This window comes from Rana temporaria, chromosome 4 (assembly GCF_905171775.1).
Source record: "Rana temporaria chromosome 4, aRanTem1.1, whole genome shotgun sequence".
NCBI classification, from domain to species: domain Eukaryota; kingdom Metazoa; phylum Chordata; class Amphibia; order Anura; family Ranidae; genus Rana; species Rana temporaria.
The window spans coordinates 249,042,212-249,066,585 of NC_053492.1; the positions used below are offsets into that span (position 1 = coordinate 249,042,212).

Sequence of the window (24,374 nt, forward strand, 5' to 3'; positions counted from 1 at the left end):
GTAAATTCTATATAATAATAAAAAGATAAAAAAAAACTTAACACATTGAGATAATTCTTGCATGATCACACAGACCCCAAATTGTGTGTAGAGAGCTATTGTTTCATCTACTCAGCAACTGATCTCTACACTTAGCAACCAATTGGTTGCGATTTTGGTAGCATTATTGATCTACTAAAAATCAACCCACTTACCCCTAATGTTGAATGTGCACATGTTAGAACATATCTACTTCCTATACATATTGCAGTTAGGCCATCCTTCAATGTGGTGCATTCGTTTTCTTTTTTTATTTTCACCTGGGGATCTGGCCAGTAACACACTTTCTATCTTAGGGTGGATACACCCTATGGAGGAGCAATGGAGACAGCAGCATTTTTCCAGGAGAGAACAGTGTTTGATGCACTAGTGACTAGCAGATTTACATCATAGGAATGTAAAAGGAGGAGGTAAAAATGTTCTGCACCCAGCATCAGTGAGAATAAACATGGCCTCAGGGTTGGTGGTCAGTAGGTGGAGTAGTGCCCCATCATTGGTATTAGTGGGAGGAAAAGTATCCAATCATTGGTATCAGTGGAAGAAATAATTTCCCGTCCTTGATACTAGTGGGATAAATAGTGTCTCATCATTGATACTAGTGGGAGGAACAGTGTCTCATCATTGATACTAGTAGGAGGAACAGTGCCCTGTCCTTGATACTGGTGGGAGGAATAGTGCCCCATCCTTGACATTAGTGGGAGGGAAAACCGGTGCCCCGTTCTTGATACTAGTGGGAGGAATAGTGCCCCCGTCCTTGATACTAGTGGGAGGAATGGTGTCCCACTCCTTGATATACCACCCTGAGCTGGCACTATATCGCCTAACCTGCCAGTACACTACCCTGTCACTTGAAATCAATGTGTGGTGCGCTGCTCGCCTGTCTGGGGGAGGGGGGGCTAGATAAAGTATCCGCCCCGGGTGTCAACCGTTCTAGGTACGCCCCTGCCAAGATATGTTTTTTTTTTGCATGGTTACATTGGTCCAGCTTGTTTGGGTAACACGGTTTGCCCACCGAGTACAGACACCATTCACAGAACACAAGGCATGGTGGGGTGGTGACATCATGATGTCCACCTCTTTTAGGCCCCTTTCACACTGGGGCGGGAGCCGTGGTATCGGCCGCTAGCGGTGCGGTATTAACCCCCGCTAGCGGCCGATAAAGGGTTATTACCGCCTGCAATGCGCCTCTTCAGAGGCGCATTGCGGGCGGTATTACCACGGTTTCCCATTGTTTTAAATGGGAAGGAGCGGTATGCATAATGACTCTAGAACAGTGTTTCTCAACTCCAGTCCTCAAGGCGCCCCAACAGGTCATGTTTTCAGGATTTCCCTCAGATGAAACAGCTGTGGTAATTACTAAGGCAGTGAAACTGATCAAATCACCTGTGCAAAATAATGGAAAGCCTGAAAACCTGACCTGTTGGGGCGCCTTGAGGACTGGAGTTCAAAAACACTGCTCTAGAACCCTTGGTTAGGTTCCAAGATGGGAACCTATCTTTCGTGACTGGAGTAGCCAACTTCCTTTGCTAATCTAGCATCAAGTAAAATAGGAAGCACGGCCACTTGTACCTGAAGAGTGTTGACTGCCACACCCTTCTCTACCCCATCCATAAGAAATTCTAGGATTATGAGGATCAAGGTGGAAACAACCCATTTTTTTGTTTACACCAAGTACAAAAGGTTTTCCATACTTTAAAAGTATATATTTCTGGTTTCCTGCTCAAGATGAGTGTGTCTATCACTCTGTCTGAGAAGCCTTTGCCTCTGAGGATCTGGCGCTCACTAAAAGATGGAAAAACTCCAGTCTGGGAAGCAACACTGGACTCAGAGAGTACCTCCAGAAGGTCTGGGAGTTCCAGGGAGGTGCTAGCAACAGGTCTTTCAAGGATGAAAACCACACTCTCCTTGGCCACCATGGACCAATCAGGAAGAAACAGCCAGAGGACCAGCTGAGTTTTTGAATGACTCAAGGAATCAGTGCCAGAGGGGGGAAGGCATAAGCCAACTGGAACTTCCATTCCTGGGCTAAGGCAGACCCTATTTCCTGAGAGGGAGAACAACATCTTTAACTTCTTGTTCTTGAAATTGGCAAAGAGGTCTATTTCTGGGTGGCCAAATTTTAGGACTTCTGGAATACCTTGGGGTTCAGCTCCCAATCTCCCTGTCTGACAGGTTGGCGGCTGAGGAAGTCTGCTTCCTGAACGTTCGACCCCTTTATGTAAACTGCTGACAGTGAGAGTACCCTGTGCTCAGCCAAGCTCAAAATCTCCTTTGCTAGGTCTAGAAGGGCTTTACACCTGGTTCCCCCCTGGTGGTTTAGGTAGGCTATCGCCGTGGCGTTGTTTGAGCAAATCTGCATTTCTTTGCCTACGACTCTGCCTTTGAAGGCCTTTGTCCACTGCTCTGAGCTCCATCAGGTTGGAAAAGGATCTGGCTTCTCCCCTATCCCAGGTGCCCTGTGCCTTGGCTTTTTCTAGGTGGGCTCCCTAACCCCAGGCACTTGCGTCCGTGGTGAGCTTCAATGGATCCCACGGACCCCCACAGTTTGCCTTTTTGCAGATTGTCTGGGACTGACCACCACGCCAGGGAAGATCTTACCTGAGGAGTTATGACTAAACTTTTGTCTAGGAATTTGTTCCCTTTGTCCCAAGAGGAAAGGTGGAAAAACGTAAGGTCTCTGGAATACAGAGTTGCACCCAAGCGACTGCTGGCTGACATGCGTCCCGAGACCCTGAGAGTATCTCACCTGGAACACACAGGGGAGTCTATCAGCTTTCTGACGGCTGCAACTAGTTTCTCCACATTCTCCCTTGGAAGGAAGAGCTTTTGGGCCCGTGAATCTACCCGCTAACTTAGGTAGGTTTGGACCTGAGCCAGTCCCAGAGATTTTTCCACACTCACCAGCCAGTCTAACTTCTGCAGGGATCTCCAGAATGCCTGGTGTTCCGGGTAGATCAGGACATGTAAAATAGGCATCCCTGGAGATCCAGCGGTCAATAAGACATCCTTTAGCAAGGTTTTTTTTTTTTTGCAGAGTGAATACTCTCCATGGAAACCCCTCTTGTATTCTAGGAATTTGTTTAAGTTCCTGAGGTTTATAAGGCAGTACACGCCTGATGGTTTGGGTACCATGAAAACATGGGAGTAAAAGCCTTGGTATAGCAAGCTTTTTGGTACTGGCACTAACATTTGCTGCTCCACCAGTTCCCAAATCCTTTCTAGTAGGACTTTCTTTTTTTAATGTATCCTTGGGAGGATGCGTTACCGTAATAAGCAGGGGCTTTGTTGAGAATTCTAGGCAGTAGCCTACCTTGGTCAGCTGAATGATGTACAGACTGTCTGAAATTTCCTCCCACTGAGGAATGAATTTAGACTGTCCACCCCCACCTTGATTCTGGCATCACTTGGAATCTGAGAAAATTGCCTTTTTGCCTACCTCTGCAGTATCTCCACTTCCTGCTGGGTTCTCTTAGCTTTTTGCCAATTTTGTCCCAAGGAGTCTCAAATAACTTTTCTGTACCTTTCCCTTTTGGGTTTGACAGGAAAATGTCTTGCATTTCTCGGGAGACCTGGACAAAACATTATCAAGGCCCGGACCAAATAGTAAGGACTCTTCAAAGGGGAGACCAAAAGTTTAGCCTTTGAAGAGAGGTCCCCTTTCCCAGGCTTTAACCCAAACGGCCCTCCTGGCTGAGTTAATAAAGGGCACCTTTCTTGGCTGATGCTTTTACCACATCCGTGGCTGCATCTGCCAGGAAGACCGAGAGGGAATGCAGAACTTCAAGTCATTACCCTGTGAAAGGTGCTAATTAAGCCACTCTATCCAGAAGTCTGCATTACTGGCAACGCAGGTAGCTGCTAATGCTGGGGCCATAGCTGAGGAATTTGCCTCCTACTTTTTAACAGGAATTCAGATTTGCGATTCATAGCATCTCAGATGTTCCCTGTGTCCTCAAAGGTGAGGTCAGACCCATTTGTCACCTGGGAGAGGGCGGCATCCAATTTAGGGACCTTTAGGAATGTTTCCCCTTCTTCCTCCTTGAAGGGAAATCTTCTCTTCGAAGTTTTAGGTTTGACCAGGCGTCTCTCAGTCCTTTTTGACGGACTAAATCCTTCAGTGACTGGTGTAGGAGAAATACCCTTGACTGGTTCTTAACAAACCCCATATATATATATATATATATATATATATATATATATATATATATATATATATATCTCTATATCTATCTTTTCTTGTGCCAAGCTTTCCTTAGTTGGTTCAGGGATCTCTTCAGTGGCCTAAATCCCTCCAAGAGATGTCGGATATATTCCACACCACTATCCAGGCCCATATTAGCCTTCTCCCCTGAACTGGGCTCAGATTTCGCCTGGCTTTCTGCATCTAACTCTTCCTAATCCCTCACCCGAGGGAAGACCCTGAGAGATTGGTAGAAGAGTACTTGGCCGTCATGAGAGAACACTCTCCTGAGAGGAGGGGCCCTCTTTAGTGTGGTGGTGGGGGGTGTTCTTTGCATCTGCCACCTGGAGAGTGGCTGCAGAGGTGCAAAAAGATTGCATAGTGGCCAACATCTTTGAACAGATTTCAGACAATCTTTTATTAGCCCTGATGCCTCTTTCCCTGCCAGTTTGTGAATACACCTGTATTTAAAAAAAAAAAAAAAAAAAGGGAGGTTTGGTGTGTGTGATTTAGACACTCTTTCTCCGCAGTTAAATTTTTTACTGGCACTAGTGCTAGCAGACATAGAAGGTGGTCTGTCAGACCTCCTGAGATCCACCTGGGAAGTTTTCAAAAGGAGATAAGAAAATATCACTCTTCCGCCCCTCTTTAGTGACGACTGCAGGCCCCCTCCCCCAGAGGTGAGAGCCTAGGGGTTTCACTGGCGACAACTAAAGGCTGGTGTCACTCTGCATAACAGGCAAAATACACTTACCAGGCCCCCAACTTGCTCTTTCCTTGCTATCCTCCTTTTCCATGTGGTGGTAACAGCATACTTTTTGCTCCTTGCGGTTCACTGGGTCCTGGCAGAAGACAGGGAACCTTCAGCCTCCACATCCACGCAGGTCCAGCGTCTCCTCCATGCTTTACTTCCCCTTCCTGGGTTACGCTCCGTCCCTTTCCTGCTCTGACCGCAAGTCCCAGTTTCAGAGCACACAAAAGTGTTGTCTCTCTAGGAAAAGGCACCAGCTGCACACAGGGGAGGGTAGGCAGAGACTTGCGCTGCTGAGCAGCATGCAATGGCTGGGGAACTTCAAACACCAACCGCCTAGGGGGGGGGGGGGGGGGGGGCAACCTGCTTGCAGCAGGTTGGTGCAGCCCTTGCCATCATTCCTGAACCTGGCTCACAGGGATGACATCTCACTCTATTCTTTTTCTCTGACCAGAAGACTAAAATGTTTTGCTGGAGAAAAACTCAACACAAGGTGGGGCCTTTTAACAGCTGTGAACTGATTGGTTTTTCTCATCTCACGTGTTGCCAAACTGGAAAATTAGGTGAGAAAAATACATTTAGTTTGCATATCTGAAAAGCAGGAGGTACAAGGCTTCCTCTGGATTGCCTGAAGTGGAAACTTTGACCAAGGTAGAGAGGAGGAAGCCTTGCATTCATTGGTAAAAATACAAGGCTGTGCCTAAATGGCTCTGACACTCTATTTCCAGCAATATAAAGTTGTCTGTACTGGTGCGATGACAGCCATTACAGAACACAGAGGCTGCATTGTTCTGCAATTAAAAAAAATAATTTGGCCCAGACACACCCTTTCATGTGAATTTTAACCTGGGATTCCGTTTAAGAGTTCCACTACCTGCTGATAATCACATCTGCAACCCTCCCTCGTTGCTTCTTGATCTATTGGAGCTCTTTGTAAATATCTAGTCCTTCTCCCAGGATGTAGTGTTTGGGCCTGGGAACCTTATTGCAAGGCTAAAAACACTTACACATGAGAAGCAGGAATTGTGTTTGTTTCCTCTCTGCTACCAGAGACCAATTCTAAGTTGTAATGTTTTTTGGAGGCTTATCTACTCACATTTTCTGCATAAAAAAAGAAATAAAAATACATCACACCTTGACCATTTTTAAATAGGCACACATCTAGGCAGTTAAGAAAATTTTATTAATCACTATTTTTAGCCAAGTCCCAAAAGTTAAAATATGAAAGGATAAAACCTCTTCAGAATTCCTACTTTGTAAAACAGATTTAAAAGTTTAGATTTCAATATCCTGAAAGACAGCAGATTTATTGGCATTTCACAGTATCCATGAAAATTTTTGATGCCCACATACGATTCACCACTGTGAAGTGGCACATTATAGCCTGCAAGACAAGAAAAATTGCTGCTTAATACAAAAATGTAAGAACTGTTTAATTGTGGATTTTAAGAACATTCAATGTATATAAACAAAACAATTTTCCTAGATGGGCTTTTTGTTTTAAATATCTAGAAATTATCTGTCACTTTGGGCAACATCTCCAATTTTGTTCTGGTTTTTATAAGTTTTGATTGACTGCACAACCCATGCAAGGACAACATTACATCTTGGTCAATGACCTTTTAATCATGTAGTTCACACCCTACAGGATAATAGGCTTTAAATAGGAGGCATGATTAAAGGAGCATTCTATACATTAAGATAAAAACCTTTGTGTAGCAGCCCCCCATTTTACCTACCTGAACTCTCCAGTGATGTCCACAATCCCCTCAGCCATCCAGTACACTCCTCCTGATTGCCTGAAACAGAGCAGTGGCTCTATTGGCTCCCGCAGCAGTCAAAGTCAGCCAATTAGGGGAGAGGGGGTGGGGCCAGGTCAGGGTTTCGTGTCTAAATGGATACACCAAACTCAGACTTGGGTGACCCCTGAAGCAATTCCTGACGGCATAAAACCGCAATAGAGTAGCTGTCGGCCCGGTCCACTGAGTGAGACAACACCACAGCCCTGTCATGTGTGGACCCTGGCGTAAAAGCTCACCGGCCACCCCAGGAGTCATGGGGTAGGTCGTGGCAGAACCAGCCTCTTAGCAATGGTGTTCTCACGCTCGCTGGCCGGACTGAGGAGACTACAAGGATCTATATATAGCCAGCCTCTCAGCCGACAGTTGATAGAAGATTCTCAATTAAAGTAAAAACTTAAAAATAAAATAAAAAAGCAGCTATGTCTGTCGCAAACTTAACACATCACCCAAAGAACACCATCCCCACAGTGAAACAAAGCGGGCGCATCATGCTGTGGGGATGTTTTTCAGCAGTCGGGACTGGGAAACTGGTCCAAGTTGAGGGAAAGATGGATGGTGCCAAATAGTGATATTCTTGAGCAAAACCTGTACCACTGATTTGAGGCTAGGACAAAGGTTCACCTTCCAGCAGGACAATGACCCCAAACACACTGCTAAAACACTCAAGTGGTTTAAGGGGAAACATGTAAATGTGTTGGAATGGCCTAGTCAAAGCCCAGATCTCAATCCAATAGAAAATCTGAGGTCAGACTTAAAAATTGCTGTTCACAAACCATTCAACTTGAAGGAGCGAGAGCAGTTTTGCAAGGAGGAATGGGAAAAAATCCCAGTGGCAAGCTAAAAGACTTATCCAAAATGACTGGGAGCTGTGATAGCTGCAAAAGGTGGCTCCACAAAGACTTTAAGGGGGGGATAAATACTTTCCCAAGGAGCTGTAACCAAAAAGGATAAGTCCTTACATTTAAAAAGTGCACCTGTTATTTCAGATACATCATGGCAGCACCTGTTAGTGGCCAATCACTCACCTGCTGCCACCACGTCCCTCTCCTTATTGTGTCACTGCCGCATCACCAGCCGTCCCATTAAATGTGAAGGGTATTGTTGGTGGTGAGTCAACGGTGGGTCCAAGGAGGAGCCGCTAAGGGACAGAGATGACAGTTGCTCTTTAAAAACCGATTTAAATCGAATCCACCCTGCTGCTACTTTCAGGTGATTGGACATGGCAAAGGTTTTTCGGCCATTCCCCTGGGCATACTTCTATAACCGTACGCTACTTCACAAAACCATTTTTTAGCAAGTAATGCAGAGAATCTCAGTCTGTCCCCTGTATTGAATTTCAAGATCTATAAATTTACAGGCATGTCAAAACTCCTTTTGCATAGTACAGGACACAGGTTGGATATCTATAGACCCTAGTTAGGACATCTCCATGCCATGTATCAGAGGGATGGGCAACATGCAAACAGGCCGAATAAAAAAAACATACAAAAAGGTCAGAGACAACTCAGAATATCACTGAAAAACTTGTGGCTGAAAGCTGCAACTGCAGAGGCCTGAAAATTCACCTAGCAGAACTTGGATGAGGTACGAACCAAAGACCTAGCGGTAGCCTTAAAAAGATGTGCACGGGAAACCCCAACCCATCTGGTGTAATACGTTTATAAGGGCACCGGAGGTACCCTATCCTTTAGAGTGCAAGCTCCTACAGAAAGTGGTTGTATCCATCAAGCAATAGTGGATTTGAAAGCAGGATGGCCCTTTCAAGACCCTGTTGGCAAGACAAAGTCAGTTTTCCACATATAGGCTGTGCCTTTGATAGTTCCAACCAAGTCTAAACAATAAAAACTATTTCTTTGGGCTACTTAGGAGCAAGGCACAAACAAGTGGAAGGTGTATTCTACAAAGGGTAGTAAGGAGAGTCTTGGACACCAGAGGATTTTAGAATTGTGAAAAATTATGAATGGCTCCTTAGAAAAGAGCCTCCAACTCTGACAGATGCGATAGCCACCAAGAAGGCCACTTTGCAAGGGGTATCACCCAAGGAAAGTTCCCTTAATGCATGGGTAATCAACCTGTGGCCCTCCAGCTCTTGCGGAACTACAAGTCCCATCGTGCCTCTGTATTTGGGAGAGTTTTTTTTATAACTGTCAGACTTGCCAGGCATCATGCGATTTGTAGCTTCACAACAGCTGGGAGGGCAACAGGTTGAGCCTTGATGCCTCAATGGGTTCATAGGATCAGAGAGAACTAGGATAAAGCCGAAACCTGTACCGTAGGAGTACTTACAGCCAAGGGGGTTAAATGCCCTTGCTCACACAAGGGAAATAAAGCTGATCTCCTTAATCTGGCGCTGGGCAGCCAATCTTCTGTTTAGAATTCAGCAGGGCAGCCACTTAGCACGGGACCTAGAATCAAGTGGAGATCACTGGAGTAATACTCCAGCGAGATTGGCCACGTATGGTATAAGCAGTTACATTAGTACAAGCTAGACCAATGTAAGCATATATAAAATATTTACATCTGGAATTCTTCACCCTGAACAAAGGCCATTAAACCTACCAAAACATTTAATGCCAGTGCTAGAGGATTCTTGGTCTGGGCCACAAACGGATAACTAGTTGTTGAGCCAGGATGTCCACAGCTGGAGTGCCCCATTTCTGACATAAGAGATTGAAGATGTTGGGACAGACGGGATAAAGGACAGGATGAAGGACAGGATGAAAGGATTAATTTCCCTCGATTCAGGCAGTGTTGGTTGAGGAAAACCACCTTCCAAAATGACCAGAACCTGGATGTGAACAGTAAAGATCAGAGCATATTTCTACCCAGGAGATGAGATGATTAGACCAACTACCATCAAGGCTGTCCAACTCTTGGTATATAGGCCACTGCTGTAGCATTGTCCAAACGCACCCCAATTAAGTTTTCCTGAAGAGGGGGAGGGGGGTGTTGAATAGGATGAATTGGTTTTCATTGGATTTTGCACCTGTCTTTCAGAGGGGGGCACTCCTTGGGACATAAAAGGATTCAGGCCAGTCAGAATCTTACCGTCCTTTTGGATGGTTTGAGTGAAGAAAATGAGGGGGTAGAGTTTGAAACCACAGATGGAACATCTGTAGACCAGGGGACTGCAAACAGAAGTCCCCAACTCTTGGGACAAAGTGTGCTCTTCATCGTGGTAAGTTAGTGGGCTTTGTGTTTTGAGGACTATGCCAAAAAGGACTTAAATTTTGGATTAAAGATGAAGCCTGGGAGGACAGAGATGGGGTTCTATGCACTGAGTTAGACATGCCTGAAAAAGGGTGTTTTGGAGCCGCCTGCTGCTAAAAGAAGCCTTTCCCCCTGTGATATACTTTATAAACGTCTCAAACGCATCACCAAGATGCCCGTGCTCCTTGAAGGGCATATGAGACATGCATCTTTTACAGGCAGCTTCACCCGACCATGCTTATGGCAAAAAGATGCTGTGTGTATGGACATAAATGAAAGCCATTCTGGAAACTTCCACTTCTGACTCAGGTTCAGGCTCTGGAAAGGGATGCCTGTCTAAAAGCAAATAGTTGCAGAAACTGTTTGCACCTGGTTTCCACTATTGCCACCGCTGGTCCCCATATGGGTCCCAGCTTTGCTGTTAGACGGCATTGCCCTCGAGAGGTCCTCAGGGTCTAGAAACATTAGTGGACCACTGCTCTTTTGCACTTACTCCCAGAGTGAGTGTCCAAGCAGGTATCAGTGCCCAAAGCAACATTATAGGTTGTCCCTACAACATAAGGTCCAGGTATGGTTCTGAAGGTATTACAAGGCTTCACTGCTTTCATCGCTATTGAAAGCAGTGAAGACTTGATGAATGGAAGAACTTGAAGGAAAGAACTGGTTAAGCATAGAGACTTCAAACAAGGAAATGACCTAGGGGCAAGTCATGGACTTTGAGGGCACTGTGATCTGGTAAGGATAATAGTCACGAGAAAAGATATATATTTTGTTTATTAACCATATATTAAATACCATGTGATCATGTTTGTTTACAACTTCCTGGTGGTCCTCCATGACCATTTAAACGCTGTGCAATCTGTTAGAGTGCGAATTGATATGTATTGAGATCTTTCAATTTTATAACTGTATAGTATTTTTGTAATAAATATTTTTTTAGAAAAATTCCCTTTTTCTCGTTACTATTATCCTTACCAGATCACAGTGCCCTCAAAGTCCATGACTTGCCCCTAGGTCATTTCCTTGTTTGAATCTATTCAGGACGTGGGACACGCAACACTACCATGTATCCACATACTCACTACATGTGAGGATGCATAGAGACTTCTCCATAAAGGAAAAGAGCGGTTCATCACCTACAGACACTAGCAAAAAAAATAAAATAAAACCACACAAGGTCTCACAAATTGGGGACAGTGATCATGTACATAAAGCTTTGGCAGTGTTCAACTACCGCAGGGATATGCAATTAGTGGAGCTCCAGCTGTTGCAGAACTTCAAGTCCCATGAGGCATAACAAGACTCTGACAGCCACAAGCATGACACCCAGAGGCAGAGGCATGATGGGACTTGTAGTTTTGCAACAGCTGGAGGTCCGCTAATTGTTAATCCCTGAACTACCTGAAAGTAGCAACCTATGAATATCTGTCTTGTACTGAACAATTCAGATAAATGCTTAGCCAAATACATTTAACATGTACAGCAAGTCTTATGTGAAGTGTATGAGATAATGCCTTATCAGTGCACAATACCTTAGCAAGGGTGGGATCTTCATGGAATGGACACCCATTAACATCCGTAGTTGGTTTTTTGCATTTTGTTCTGCGAACTTCCACATTCATGTCATATTTGTATCCATTTACCAGCTTTAAAAACAGAAACATTTAAATGTCAGTTGTAAAATACATCAGACAGCTGAATACATTTTGGGTTAAAGAAAAAAACATTACAAAGATTGACTTGTAGGCACAGAGATAAAAAAAAAAAAAAAAAAAAAAGAAGATTTTGTACCTCACCGTAAAATCCTTATTGTCGTCCATGGACTGACACAGCCTCTTCAATTCTTGACAAGTGGGTTATGTTCCCCGTTTACAGAAGAGGACTAGGCAGAAACATGTTAGATATTCATATCCATGTCATTTAAACAGACTTGAACAGCCCCGCCCAGGGGGCGGTCCCGCCAGACATAACCCTCCTCCCTACAGCATGCAGCCTCAGTTCGTAGCAAGCAGTACAAACCTAAAAAGGAGGGGTGGGGGCTGTAGTCTGTCCATGGATGACAAAGAAAAGGATTTTTCGGTGAGTACAAAAAAGCAGAGTTAAATTACCGGTAACTGTTACCAGTAGTCTTCCAAGGCAGCCCTTGAGAGATGGAGCTCCTCCTCACAATTAGGAAACACGTTGCCACTAATTTTTCCACCAAAAAAACACTCCTGCTGCGCTAACCGGGGGGAGGGGTTACCCAGGGGACTCACACCGGAGGACTGCTCAGCGCCACTGCCCGTGTCACCGCACACCGCTGTGTGTGGAGAAGCCGTGAGGTGCTGCGTGAGGAGAACGACGCTGCGTGCTGTAGGAGTCAACACTAGAGGCCGAGAACTCAGGCAAGATGGCCGCCATGCGCAGCATATGGAGCCTGAGGCGGCCACAGGAAAATGGCCGACCGCCATAATATGCTGTATCATGGCACGGCTAAAACAAAATGGCCGCCAATGAGATTTTCAATACACAAAAAAAAAAAAAAAGCGCCAGAACGGTGGCAAAACACAGCATTTTAAAAATTGAACACATAGAAAGGCTGCCCAGCACCCCAAAACGACCAGAAAAGCAGACCCTAGCAGAAAAGAAAAAAAACACACACACACACACACACACACACACACACACTGTTTCAACCAGGTGACCCACCCACCCCGACAGCAATGCAGAGCAGTAGAGTGAAAAGGAGCAGGGAAGGGAGAATACCCAAACCCCAGGAATGCCAGCTGTACCACCCCACCTAAGGGGGAGGGACTGTACTTACCCATCCACTCGACGACTCACTGACGCATTCCAGACAGGCGTACAACCGCAATAGAGGTAGCCATCGGCCCGGTCCGCTGTGAGTAAGGCAACACCACCGCTCAGTCATGTGCGGACCTCGGAGCAAAGCTCACTGGTCACCCCAGGAGTCATGGGGCATGTCATGGCAGACCCAGCCTTTTTTGCAAAGGTGTGCTCACGCTCGCTGGCCGAACTGAGAAGACAAGGATCTAGGATATCCAGCCGTTCTCAGCCGACAGAAGTCAAAATAAAAATAAAATCTTTTCCTCTGGGCACAGGGCCCAAAAGGGAGCCATACATCCTTCTCCTTTGCTAGGCAGAACGAAACGGAGGCTGCATGCTGCAGGGAGGAGGGTTACGTCAAGAGTGACTGCCCCCTGGGTGGGGCTGTTCAACTCTGTTTAAATGACATGTATATAAATATCTAACATGTTTCTGCCTAGTCCTCTCCCAAAAACAGGGAACATAACCCACTTGTCAAGAATTGAAGAGTCTGTGTCCATCCATAGACGAGAAAATTATTTTAATATTGCATAAATACATAGATGCATCTACAAAACATCATAATATTCAAAACAAAAGGCAAAAAAAGTCTTTCCAAGGAAAATACTAAATAGCCTCAAGGCTTGATATATGGCTGTAACACAGTACAGATCTCACGCTGGGTGGAGTAGTGAATCCTGGATACAACCGATTGAGTCCTTGGAACATTAAAAAGCAGCTCTACATGTTTCTATATTTTTAAGAAAAAATAACTTTAATTAGAATACATAGTACATTTAGACCAAAAGCTACCAAATGGCTTGCATTTAATATGTAGCTATAAAGGCATCAGGTGTATCAATATATGCATACTCACCAAAAATGGTGCTTTAATGAGAGATAACGATGGTTGCCCCCAATTTGCAGGCCAGCTGCTGGCAAACAAATCACACCTCCTAGAGGTGGTATTGAGGGAGGGGATAATTAAGGCCAACGTGTCCTAGACTACCAGCCAGTAGGGTGCCTTGCACTGATAGAGAATAAGTGGGGGTACACCCGATAATTCTAGATAGAGATACGTATTAGGTAAACGTAATACTACCACCATAATAAAATGTTAGCTGTATACCTCTTCAAAGAAGACAGAACTGCACAAAAGCCCCTCACTGGTGTCTTACAATGCCCCTAGTGTGACATGGAGTCTGTAAATAGAGGGCATAATATAGTATCCTTACCATCATGATGGCATTATTGCATTAACGGCAGTAATCACCAGAATTTTAAATGCAAGATAAGGGGGGGGGGGGGGACAAACAAAAAAAAAAAACACAAGGAATATTCCATTACTAACTATGAGGTAATTTGAGTATTCCTTGTTTTTTTTTTTTTGTTCCCACCCCCTTATCTTGTATTTAAAATTCTGGCGATTACTGCCTTTAATGCAATAATGCCATCATGATAGTAAGGATACCATATTATGCCCCTTATTTACAGACTCCATGTCACACTAGGGGCATTGTAAGACACCAGTGAGGGGCTTTTGTGCAGTTCTGTCTTCTTTGAAGAGGTATACAGCCAACATGTATTATGGTGATAGTTTTGTACCAAACCCTAGTGAATATTAAGTTTACCTAATGCTTATCTCCATCTAGAATTAGCGGGTGTACCCCTACTTATTCTCCATCAGTGCAAGGCACCCTACTGGCTGGTAGTCTAGGACCCGTTGGCCTTCATTATCCCCTCCCTCAATACCACCTCTAGGAAGTGTGATTTGTTTGCCAGCAGCTGGCCTGCAAATTGGCGCAACCATCATCATCTCCCATCAAAGCACCCCCCCTCCACTGCCGGTAGCGGCAGAGACAATTGCGTCCTTCCCCCTGGTGGCTTAGCTGCAGAATGAGGAGAAGATGGCCCCCACTCGGCACCATAGCATTGACTGGCGGAAGCGACAAAAACTTCACTTCCGCCCAATGCTTTTAAAAAAAGAGAATTTTTATTTGTTATGTAATTATAGAGTAAATATGAGATGAGATATTAACCCCCCCCCCCCCCCATCAGGCTGCTTTCACACTGGGGCGCTTTGCAGGCGCTAGAACGCTAATAACAGTGCCTTCAAAGTGCCTCTTTCACATCAATGTGAAAGCCAGAGGGCTTTCACACTGGAGGGGTGCACTGGCAGGACGGTTAAAAAAAAAAAAAAAAAAAAAAAAAAAAAGTCCTGCAAGCCACATCTTTGCTAGATATACACCGCTCCTAAAGAGCCCCTGCCCACTGAAATCAATGGGAAGCACCGCCAGGAAAGTGGGACGGTTGGGGTGGAACGGATTTTTCAGGTCAGCACACACGTGATCCGCGGGCCTCCCGGTCCTGCATTGGCCATAGGAAAGGCCGCAGCTTCCGCCTAGCTCTTGGAGCAGTGGCCATCTTGGTCCACCTGGCGGCGGCCGCCTCGTCACTTCTGGAACAATCTGTGATGGGGAGCCGAAGGGGTGTTTTGTTGCCGCCATCTTGCTACACCCCACACTCCTGCACAGTAATGTTAGAGCGAGAAGGGGCAAGCAGACATCTTGTTACACCCGAGTTTTAGATTTCAGTTACTTTCAAACAAAAACTGAGCTTATATGCTTATATGTAAATCCGATGGACTGTTTAAAATGTGAAAGGTTTGCTGCCACTTTTAAAAATTTAACATCTAAACAGTCCATCGGATTGCCAAATACTGTATTTAAGCATATAAGCCCAGTTTTGTGTTGAAAATAACTGAAATCTAAAACTCTGTTGGGGGTAAACAAGATATCCGCTTGCCCCTTCTCACTATCATTACTGTGCAGGAGTGTGGGGTGTAGCAAGATGGCAGTGATGGAATGTCACTTTTGGAGCAATCTGTGATGGGGATCCAAATGTGACAAGACACTGCAACAAGCTTTCCTAGCACAATTTGCCAAGAGTTAGCTCCCCTCATGGTCCTGGATCAGCCTCCAGAGTGCCCGAGAGCGCTCCCGCAGCCTACACCTGCCTTGGGACAGGCGGCATCGGCCTACCTCCTGGAGCGGTGGCCATCTTGCTCCACCCGGCGGCTGCCTAGGTAAGCTCCCCTGCCTGCCTTGTGCACTTTAAGTTGATTTTATATATTTTAAAATATAAAAGCATTTCCAATAAACAAAAAAAATGATCCGAACTGAGTTTTTTCATGATAGATATAAAAAAAAAAAATTAAAAGCACCCCGCCCAACCAAGCTTATGCTCAGAAGCGAACACATACACGAGTAGCGCCCACATATGAAAACTGTTCAAACCACACGTGAGGTATCACCGCGATTGTTAGAGCAATAATTCTAGCAATAGACCTTAAAACTGGTAACCTGTACAAATCTTTAAACGTTGCCTATGGAAATTTTTAAGGGTAAAAGTTTGTCACCATTACACGAGCAGAACATGTTGGGTATCAATTTACTTGCCGCAACATTGTGCTTCAGAGTTGCTGCAGGCCTCTTGGTAGACTGACCCGTTTCCTCTTGGCTTTTTTTTGATACATTTTTTATTTCCATCTCCTGACTTGTGCCTGTCCACAACTTTATCCCAGAAGTCTTTTGACAGCGACTTGCCACCCATAGTTGATTGTATGCTTCTGTTGCACTACCAGGGACTGAAATGCTCCAGGAAAGCTCTTGATGCTGATCACAGATGAGTCAAATGGCTTTGTGTGCTATCAAGAAGGTGATTAGCTACACCTGACAGTCATTTTTAAAAAGGGGGGTGATCTTTTCAAACTCAGCGATTCAGTTTTCAGCTTTCACTTGGATGTTATAAGCTGTACTGAGTAAATACAGCTGGATAAAGCAAAAACTACGTCTTCAGTTCAGGCTCCAAAGAAACAATGATTATTTTTAAAGGGGTGATTCTTGTCTCTAAATCAATGTATACAAGATCTTGCTGGCAGAAAGACAATGCATGTAAAGGTCCATAAATGCTTCGATAGCTGGCCCAGACAAACTATGTCCCTCACCAACATGTGAGGCCGCTAGATGTGCTGCATCAACTGTATGTAGCTGAGGATATATATATATATATATATATATATATATATATATATATATATATATATATATATATATATATATATATATATATATATATATATATATATATATATATATATATATATATATATATATATATATATATATATACACATACATACATATACACACACACACACACACACACACACACACACACACACACACAGTGTTCTGTCTATATGGGTGCTCAGCCGTTCAGAGAAAGTGATGTATTCTAGCCAACTATGTAAAAAAAAAAAGCAAGGCAGCCCTTCTGTGTTTTTTGCAGAATTGCCCCCTGTGCCTGTACAAATGTTCCATGGGGCTCAGGTCCCGAGGTTCCTGTGGCACATTTGGGCATAAGCTGTTGTCCCTGACCATGTCTTTGCGCTTACGTGGAAAATCACCTGAGCGCATGTGCTAGCGGTAGGGTTGCCACCTCACCCCTTTAAACCCAAACACATGAATTACACAGGTTCTGAGGCCAATTTAAAGCGTTTGTAAATATATAAAGATAGCTGGTTGATCCTGCCTGCGTTGCGCAGTGTCGGCTTCCTGGCAGGATTTCAAACACGCCTGAGCCCATCTCTAGTGGTCAGTTTACGTGCCTGTCACCCGCATCTCTCCTCCTCCCTGCCTTTCAGCACCCCAATCCTCCCCTCTTGCTGCTAAAAAAAACAAACACACCCCCTTTTAAATTTCCATACAATCCCCTGTGTTTGATGATAGGTGCCCAGTGTGTGTGTTTTATAAAACAAAATGCCGTTCTATAACCGCTGCTTACCAGAGCTGTTGGAAACGGCAGAAATGATCCGATTGTCGGGATGGGCCACAAGTCGAGTGAGGGCATGATGGCCCCCATTCAACTCTATGCCCTTGGAGGACTGGAGCGACGTCAAACGTCACTTTCGCCCCAAGAATATAAAAAAAAAAAAAAAAAAAAAAAAAAGCACGTTGTTCCCCGAGCTCACTTGCATACGCAAGTCACACCCACATATATAAATTGTGTTCAAACCACACGTGAGGCATCACTGCGATCGTTAGAGCGGGAGCAATAATTCTAGTCCAAGATCTCCTCCAACTCAAAACTGGTAATCTGTAGAAATGTTTAAGTGCCAAAGTTTGCCGCCATTCCACGAGCGAGCGCAATTTTGAAGCATAATATGTTGTTAGGTATCAATTTATTCAGCGTAACATTATCTTTCACGTCATGTTTTCTTATGAAAAAAAAAAGTATTTTTTCCCCCCCAAAGAAATTATGTTTGTAAGACAGCGCAAATACAATGCGACAAAGTGCAACCTTCTCTATTTTATTCTGTAGGGGGTCTGGTTAAAAAAAAAAAAAAAAAAAAATACACAGTGCCTTGTGAAAGTATTTGGCCCCCTTGAACTTTGCGACCTTTTGCCACATTTTAGGCTTCAAACAAAGATAAAACTAATTTTTTTTGGAAGAATCAACAAGTGGGACACAATCATCAAGTGGAAGGAAATTTATTGGATATTTCAAACTTTAACAAATAAAAAACGAAAAAAATTGGGCGTGCAAAATTATTCAGCCCCCTTAAGTTAATACTTTGTAGCGCCACCTTTTGCTGCGATTACAGCTGTAAGTCGCTTGGGGTATGTCTCTATCAGTTTTGCACATCGAGAGACTGACATTTTTGCCCATTCCTCCTTGCAAAACAGCTCGAGCTCAGTGAGGTTGGATGGAGAGCGTTTGTGAACAGCAGGTTTCAGTTCTTTCCACAGATTCTCGATTGGATTCAGGTCTGGACTTTGACATTCTAACACCTGGATATGTTTCTTTGTGAAACATTCCATTGTAGATTTTGTAGATTTTGGATCATTGTCTTGTTGGAAGACAAATCTCCGTCCCAGTCTCAGGTCTTTTGCAGACTCCATCAGGTTTTCTTCCAGAATGGTCCTGTATTTGGCTCCATCCATCTTCCCATCAATTTTAACCATCTTCCCTGTCCCTGCTGAAGAAAAGCAGGCCCAAACCATGATGCTGCCACCACCATGTTTGACAGTGGGGATGGCGTGTTCAGGGTGATGAGCTGTGTTGCTTTTACGCCAAACATAACGTTTTGCATTGTTGCCAAAAAGTTCGATTTTGGTTTCATCTGACCAGAGCACCTTCTTCCACATGTTTGGTGTGTCTCCCAGGTGGCTTGTGGCAAACTTTAAACACTTTATGGAGATCTTTAAGAAATTGCTTTCTTGCCACTCTTCCATAAAGGCCAGATTTGTGCAGTATATGACCGATTGTTGTCCTATGGACAGAGTCTTCCACCTCAGCTGTAGATCTCTGCAGTTCATCCAGAGTGATCATGGGCCTCTTGGCTGAATCTCTGATCAGTCTTCTCCTTGTATGAGCTGAAAGTTTAGAGGGACGGCCAGGTCTTCGTAGATTTGCAGTGGTCTGATACTCCTTCCATTTCAATATTAATCGCTTGCACAGTGCTCCTTGGGATGTTTAAAGCTTGGGAAGTTGTTTTGTATCCAAATCTGGCTTTAAACTTCTCCACAACAGTATCTCGGACCTGCCTGGTGTGTTCCTTGTTCTTCATGATGCTCTCTGCGCTTTAAACGGACCTCTGAGATTATCACAGTGCAGGTGCATTTATACAGAGACTTGATTACACACAGGTGGATTCTATTCATCATCAGTCATTTAGGACAACATTGGATCATTCAGAGATCCTCACTGAACTTCTGGCGAGAGTTTGCTGCACTGAAAGTAAAGGGGCTGAATAATTTTGCACGTCCAATTTGTATTTTTATTTGTTAAAAAAAAAAAAAAGTTTGAAATATCCAATAAATTTCATTCCACTTCATGATTGTGTCCCACTTGTTGATTTTTTTTTTTTTTTTTTGAACAATTACAGTTTTAGATCTTTATCTTTGAAGCCTGAAATGTGGCAAAAGGTCGCAAAGTTCAAGGGGGCCGAATACTTTCACAAGGCACTGTATTTATTTATTCTCAGTTTAGGCCGATATGTATGCTTCTACATATTTTTGGGAAATCGCAATAAGCGTATATTGATTGGTATGCGCAAAAGTTATAGCGTCTACAAAACTGGATAGTTTTATGGCATTTTTTTTTACACTAGTAATGGTGGCGATCTGCGATTTTTATTGTGACTGCGACATTTTGGCAGACAAATCGGACACTTGATGCTCTTTTGGGACTATTATCATTTATACAACGATCAGTGCTATAGAAAAAAAAAAAAAAAAATTAAAAATGCACCGATTACTGTGTAAATGACACTGGCAGGGAAGGGGTTAACCACTAGGGGCAATAAAGGGGTTAAGTGTGTCCTAGGGAGTGGTTCCAACTGTGGGGGGGCTACGAGTGACACGACAGTGATCACTGCCCCGATGACAGGGAGCAGTAGATCACTGTCCTGTCACTAGGCAGAACACGGAAATGCCTTGTGTACAAAGGCATCTGCCAGTTCTGCAGCTCCGCGACATGATCGTGGGTCACCAGCGGACATCGAGTCCGCGGACAATTTCAAAGCAACGTACAGGTACGTTGCTTTGTGCAGCCATGCCATTCTGCTGACGTAAATGTACAGGCGGCGGTCGGCAAGCGGTTAACTTGTAAACAAGTGTCAGAAATCGGCCCGTTCCTTAAAGAGGAAGTAAACCCTGATGCATAATGTGATGCATACTAGCCCATTATGTGCCACTTACCTGCAAATGAAGCCCGCACTGTCCCTGCTGGTGGCAAGATCCATCTTCCCGCCCCTTCCTTCCGAAACCACGGACTGCGGCTCTGTGACTGGCTGGAGTCATGCAGAAGCCGTCAGTCACGGCACTTGCTAGTGAAGAAACGGCTCGGAGAGCCGTTTCTTCCCAGCGTATGCGCCGATGACATTGATGCAGTGTACAGCAAATATCTCCTAAACAGTGCATGTTATAGGTACTATAAATATCTCCTAAACAGTGCATGTTTAGGAGATATTTATAGTACCTATAGGTACAAGTGACAGAGGTTTACGACCACTTTAAGTGGTTAAAAGGGTTGTAAAGGTTCACGTATCACTTTAATGCATTCAGGTGAAAAAACATCTGATGTTTTCCAGCCCCCCCCCCCCCCCCCCCCAATTACTTACCTGAGCCCATTGGCTCCCACTGCGGTCAATCAAATCAATGACGTAGTGCACCAGGGGGGCAGCGCTGAGTGATAGTCGGCGGCTAGACCCGACTATCACTGGAGTGTGCCCGCAAGCTAACTGCCTTGGGAGAGCGCTTCCCAGAACGGGGTTAGCTGATTGGGGGGGGGGGGGGGGGGGGACCTGAAGCAGCCACCGAGGGACCCCAGAAGACAAGAATCAGGACCACTCGCTGCAAAACTAACTGCACAGTAGAGGTAAGTATGACACATTTGTTTTTGTTTTTTTACACAAGCTTTACAACCCAACGAGAGGTTTGGGTTTCCTAAGTGGATGCAGTGTCTGGCCCCCGGAGCCTCTACACTGAGAACCAAACGATTGAACACCGCTGATGGCTTGGTTCTCATAGCTCCCATAGCAGAGAGCTGTAGACTGTCAATCAGCATCTCTCCGGTCTGCTCCTCCACACTCACTGGGGCACTGAGCTGTAGAATGGCAGGGAGCAGGCGACAGGCTCTCAGCAGCTCACTGAGATGGGTATCAGTCCAGGCACCTGGCAAATTAAGACTTCCATCGTTGTGATGACACAGTGCATGGACCGATTCCTGTGACAACAGCAGAGAGCACAACAGGAATTGCACTCCTGTGACCCATTTGAGAAGCCCAGCCAATAGCGCTTAGGCTGGACTTCTCCTTTAACGTGTGTTCGGTGGAGAGGAATGAGGTGGCAACCCTAGCTGGTGGGGCTCTGCCGCCACATCTGCACAAATGCGCCATAATGGTAGCAACCCAAGATATCACATTTATTTAGGTACATCACATTTTTTTTTTTCCCCCAGCATTAAAAACAAAAAAAAAAACAAAAAAAATAAAAAAAAGTGAACATGCATTAGGCCACATTTACATTTATAGCGTGAAGTGCACTTTTTTGCACCGCTCATAGAGCAGCCCAGTCATTTAAATGCACTTCCCTATGTGTGCCAAAGAAGCTCCAGAACATTTCCAGGCCTGGAGCACCACACATTTATACTTCAAATAAGTGTGCAACCGCTAACCACATCTTTACTGTGCGCTTTGTCGCATGTACCAGAAACCCCAAGTATGAATGCGACCTAACGGGCTGCTACACAATTGGTTAACAGAGAGAGATAGATAAAAAAAACGAAGGAGAGAGATAAGAGATAACCATACTAGCATACATGTCTATATTTGTCAGTTGATATTGGTACAGTACCGTTATGTCACTCACCTGCATGGTAGCGTTGTGCACCTTCCCCAGACGGCTCTGGTACATATCATTGCTGCCTTTGTTATACTCATACATGGCAAACCTCAGCGCTTCCTGCAAACCCTTATCATCAACGCTCAGCTCCCTCGGAGCCCCGACCATCCTCTCTCCATAACAGGCTGCAAAAAGCACCGACACCACCGCCACAAACACAAGCTTCGCCATGACTAATAAAGATCCAGCGAGGAAATGCTTATAAACCGCTAAGGGTTAACAATTGGAATGTCGGCGCCATCTTTCTTGTGGGCAACGACAAACAATAACTAGTGCCGCGAGCGCATAAGTAGTAACTATCGTGTGATGCTTATGCAAAACGGTGTTTGATATATGTATGTTTTCTCAAAAAAATCTGTACTGTGAAATAAAAAAAACTTAACAACGACATCAGCCTGCCCAAAATAAACATGTCCGCTCAAGGTGTTGGCTTGAGTCACGTGAAGCGCTGGCTTGTTTTGCTGAGATAGCGGATTGTGTTTCTGTGGGGATTTGTAGAGACTCGTGACGTGGGATGGAAATGTGTGTACACAGTGCTGATTGTGACATACTATATTCTGAAATTCGCCATTTTTTATTTAACTGCTGTTTATTTGTCTGGTTAGGGCGAGATAAATTGTTTTAGACCCCTTTCAAACTGGTGCGTATTTTAGGCACTAAGGGCACTTTCACAATGGGGGGGGCGTTAGCAGGTAAAGTGCTGCTAATTTTAGCATTGCTTTACCGCTGTAATAGCAGCGCTTTTCGGGCGCTAGCAGGTCGCTTTTAACCCCCACTAGGCCTAGGACCTAATAAAGGGTTAAAAGCGACGCTGCTGAATCGCTTTGTAGGCATTCTGGCATTCTGCATGTCTGTCCCGGGCACCTTCACTCTGGGACAATACAGTGTCCCCGAATGAAACTGACGCAGCTCCCAGCATGAACCCTTCAGAGCTTAAGATGTGACACCCCCCCCCCCCCCAAACTAGTGAAGAACTACAGGTCCCAGCATGAACCCGTGAAATCTATGGGGTCACACCCTTAGATCCCAGGGGTTAATGCTGGGACTGGTAGTCCTTTACTTGGGGGGGGGGGGTGACCTCCCCAAAGTGAAGGACAACAGGTCCCAGCATGAACCCCTCAGAGCTGAAGATGTGACCCCCCCGCCCCCCAAATAGTGACGAACTACAGGTCCTAGCATAGATCTGTGAAATCTATAAGATCACACCCTTAGATCTCAGGGGTTCATGCTGGTTGTTGTAGTCCTTACAATTTGAGGGGGTCACATCTTCATATATTAGGATTTCATGCTGGGACTTGTAGTCCTTCACTTTTGGGGGGATGTGACCCCCAAAAGTGAAGGACTACAGGTCCCACCATGAACCCCTCAGAGCTGAAGATGTGATCGCCCCAAACAATGAAGAACTACAGGTACCAGGATGAACCAGTGAAATCTATGGGGTCACAAAAAAGGTATAAAAAAATTATCTTTTTTTAGGAGCGGGGGGGGGGGGGTGTCCCTGAATGGCAGTTTGAAAAAGTGGTCACCCTACTCTGGTAGCGGTGGCCGAAAGATGCTGCTTGCAGGACTTTTTCTAACGTCCTGAGAGCACACTGCTCCAGTATGAAAGCACTCAGGCTCTCACACTGGGGCTGCAGGGGAGGCGTTTTACAGGCGTTATTTTTAGCCCTTTACTGCCTGAAAAAGGCCTCCAGTGTGAAAGTAGCCTAAAGGGCTGAAAAACACCCCCCCTGCATCCCCAGTGTCGCTGATTGCCGCAATTACTAGTAAAAAAAAAATATGTCCCCGGATTTCATTTAAAAAATCTGGTCACCTTATGCAAGCAGCATCTTTGGAGCGGTGTATACACTGCCCCTGCCCACTGAAATAAATGGGCACCGCTAAAGCGCTTCAGCGGTGCTTTTCGGGCACATTTAACTCTTTCTTTGGCCGCTAGCGGGAGTTAAATGCGCCAGGCTAGCAGCCGAAAAACGCAGCTAAAACAATGGTAAAGCTAACGCGGCCACTCTGTGAGTGTGGAAGGGTTCTTAGGGCCAGTTCACATCACATGCAGTCCAGTGCGTTTTTTTTTCCTGCATCAAAAATGCATGGAAAGTCGGCTATATGATTTCAATGGCATA

At 44.9% G+C, this 24,374-nt stretch overlaps 1 protein-coding gene across 1 annotated transcript; it reads right to left on the reverse strand.

Moving 5' to 3' along the window:
• Window positions 1-6,132: 6,132 nt before the first annotated feature.
• On the reverse strand, window positions 6,133-22,470 carry LOC120937126 (cystatin-like). The gene is made up of 3 exons (XM_040350124.1): window positions 22,222-22,470; window positions 11,515-11,628; window positions 6,133-6,354 (listed from the first exon to the last, which is right to left on the reverse strand). Exons 1-3 carry the CDS (start codon window positions 22,423-22,425, stop codon window positions 6,277-6,279), a joined length of 396 nt encoding a protein of 131 aa, XP_040206058.1. The 5' UTR covers window positions 22,426-22,470; the 3' UTR covers window positions 6,133-6,276.
• Between the last annotated feature and the right edge of the window lie 1,904 nt (window positions 22,471-24,374).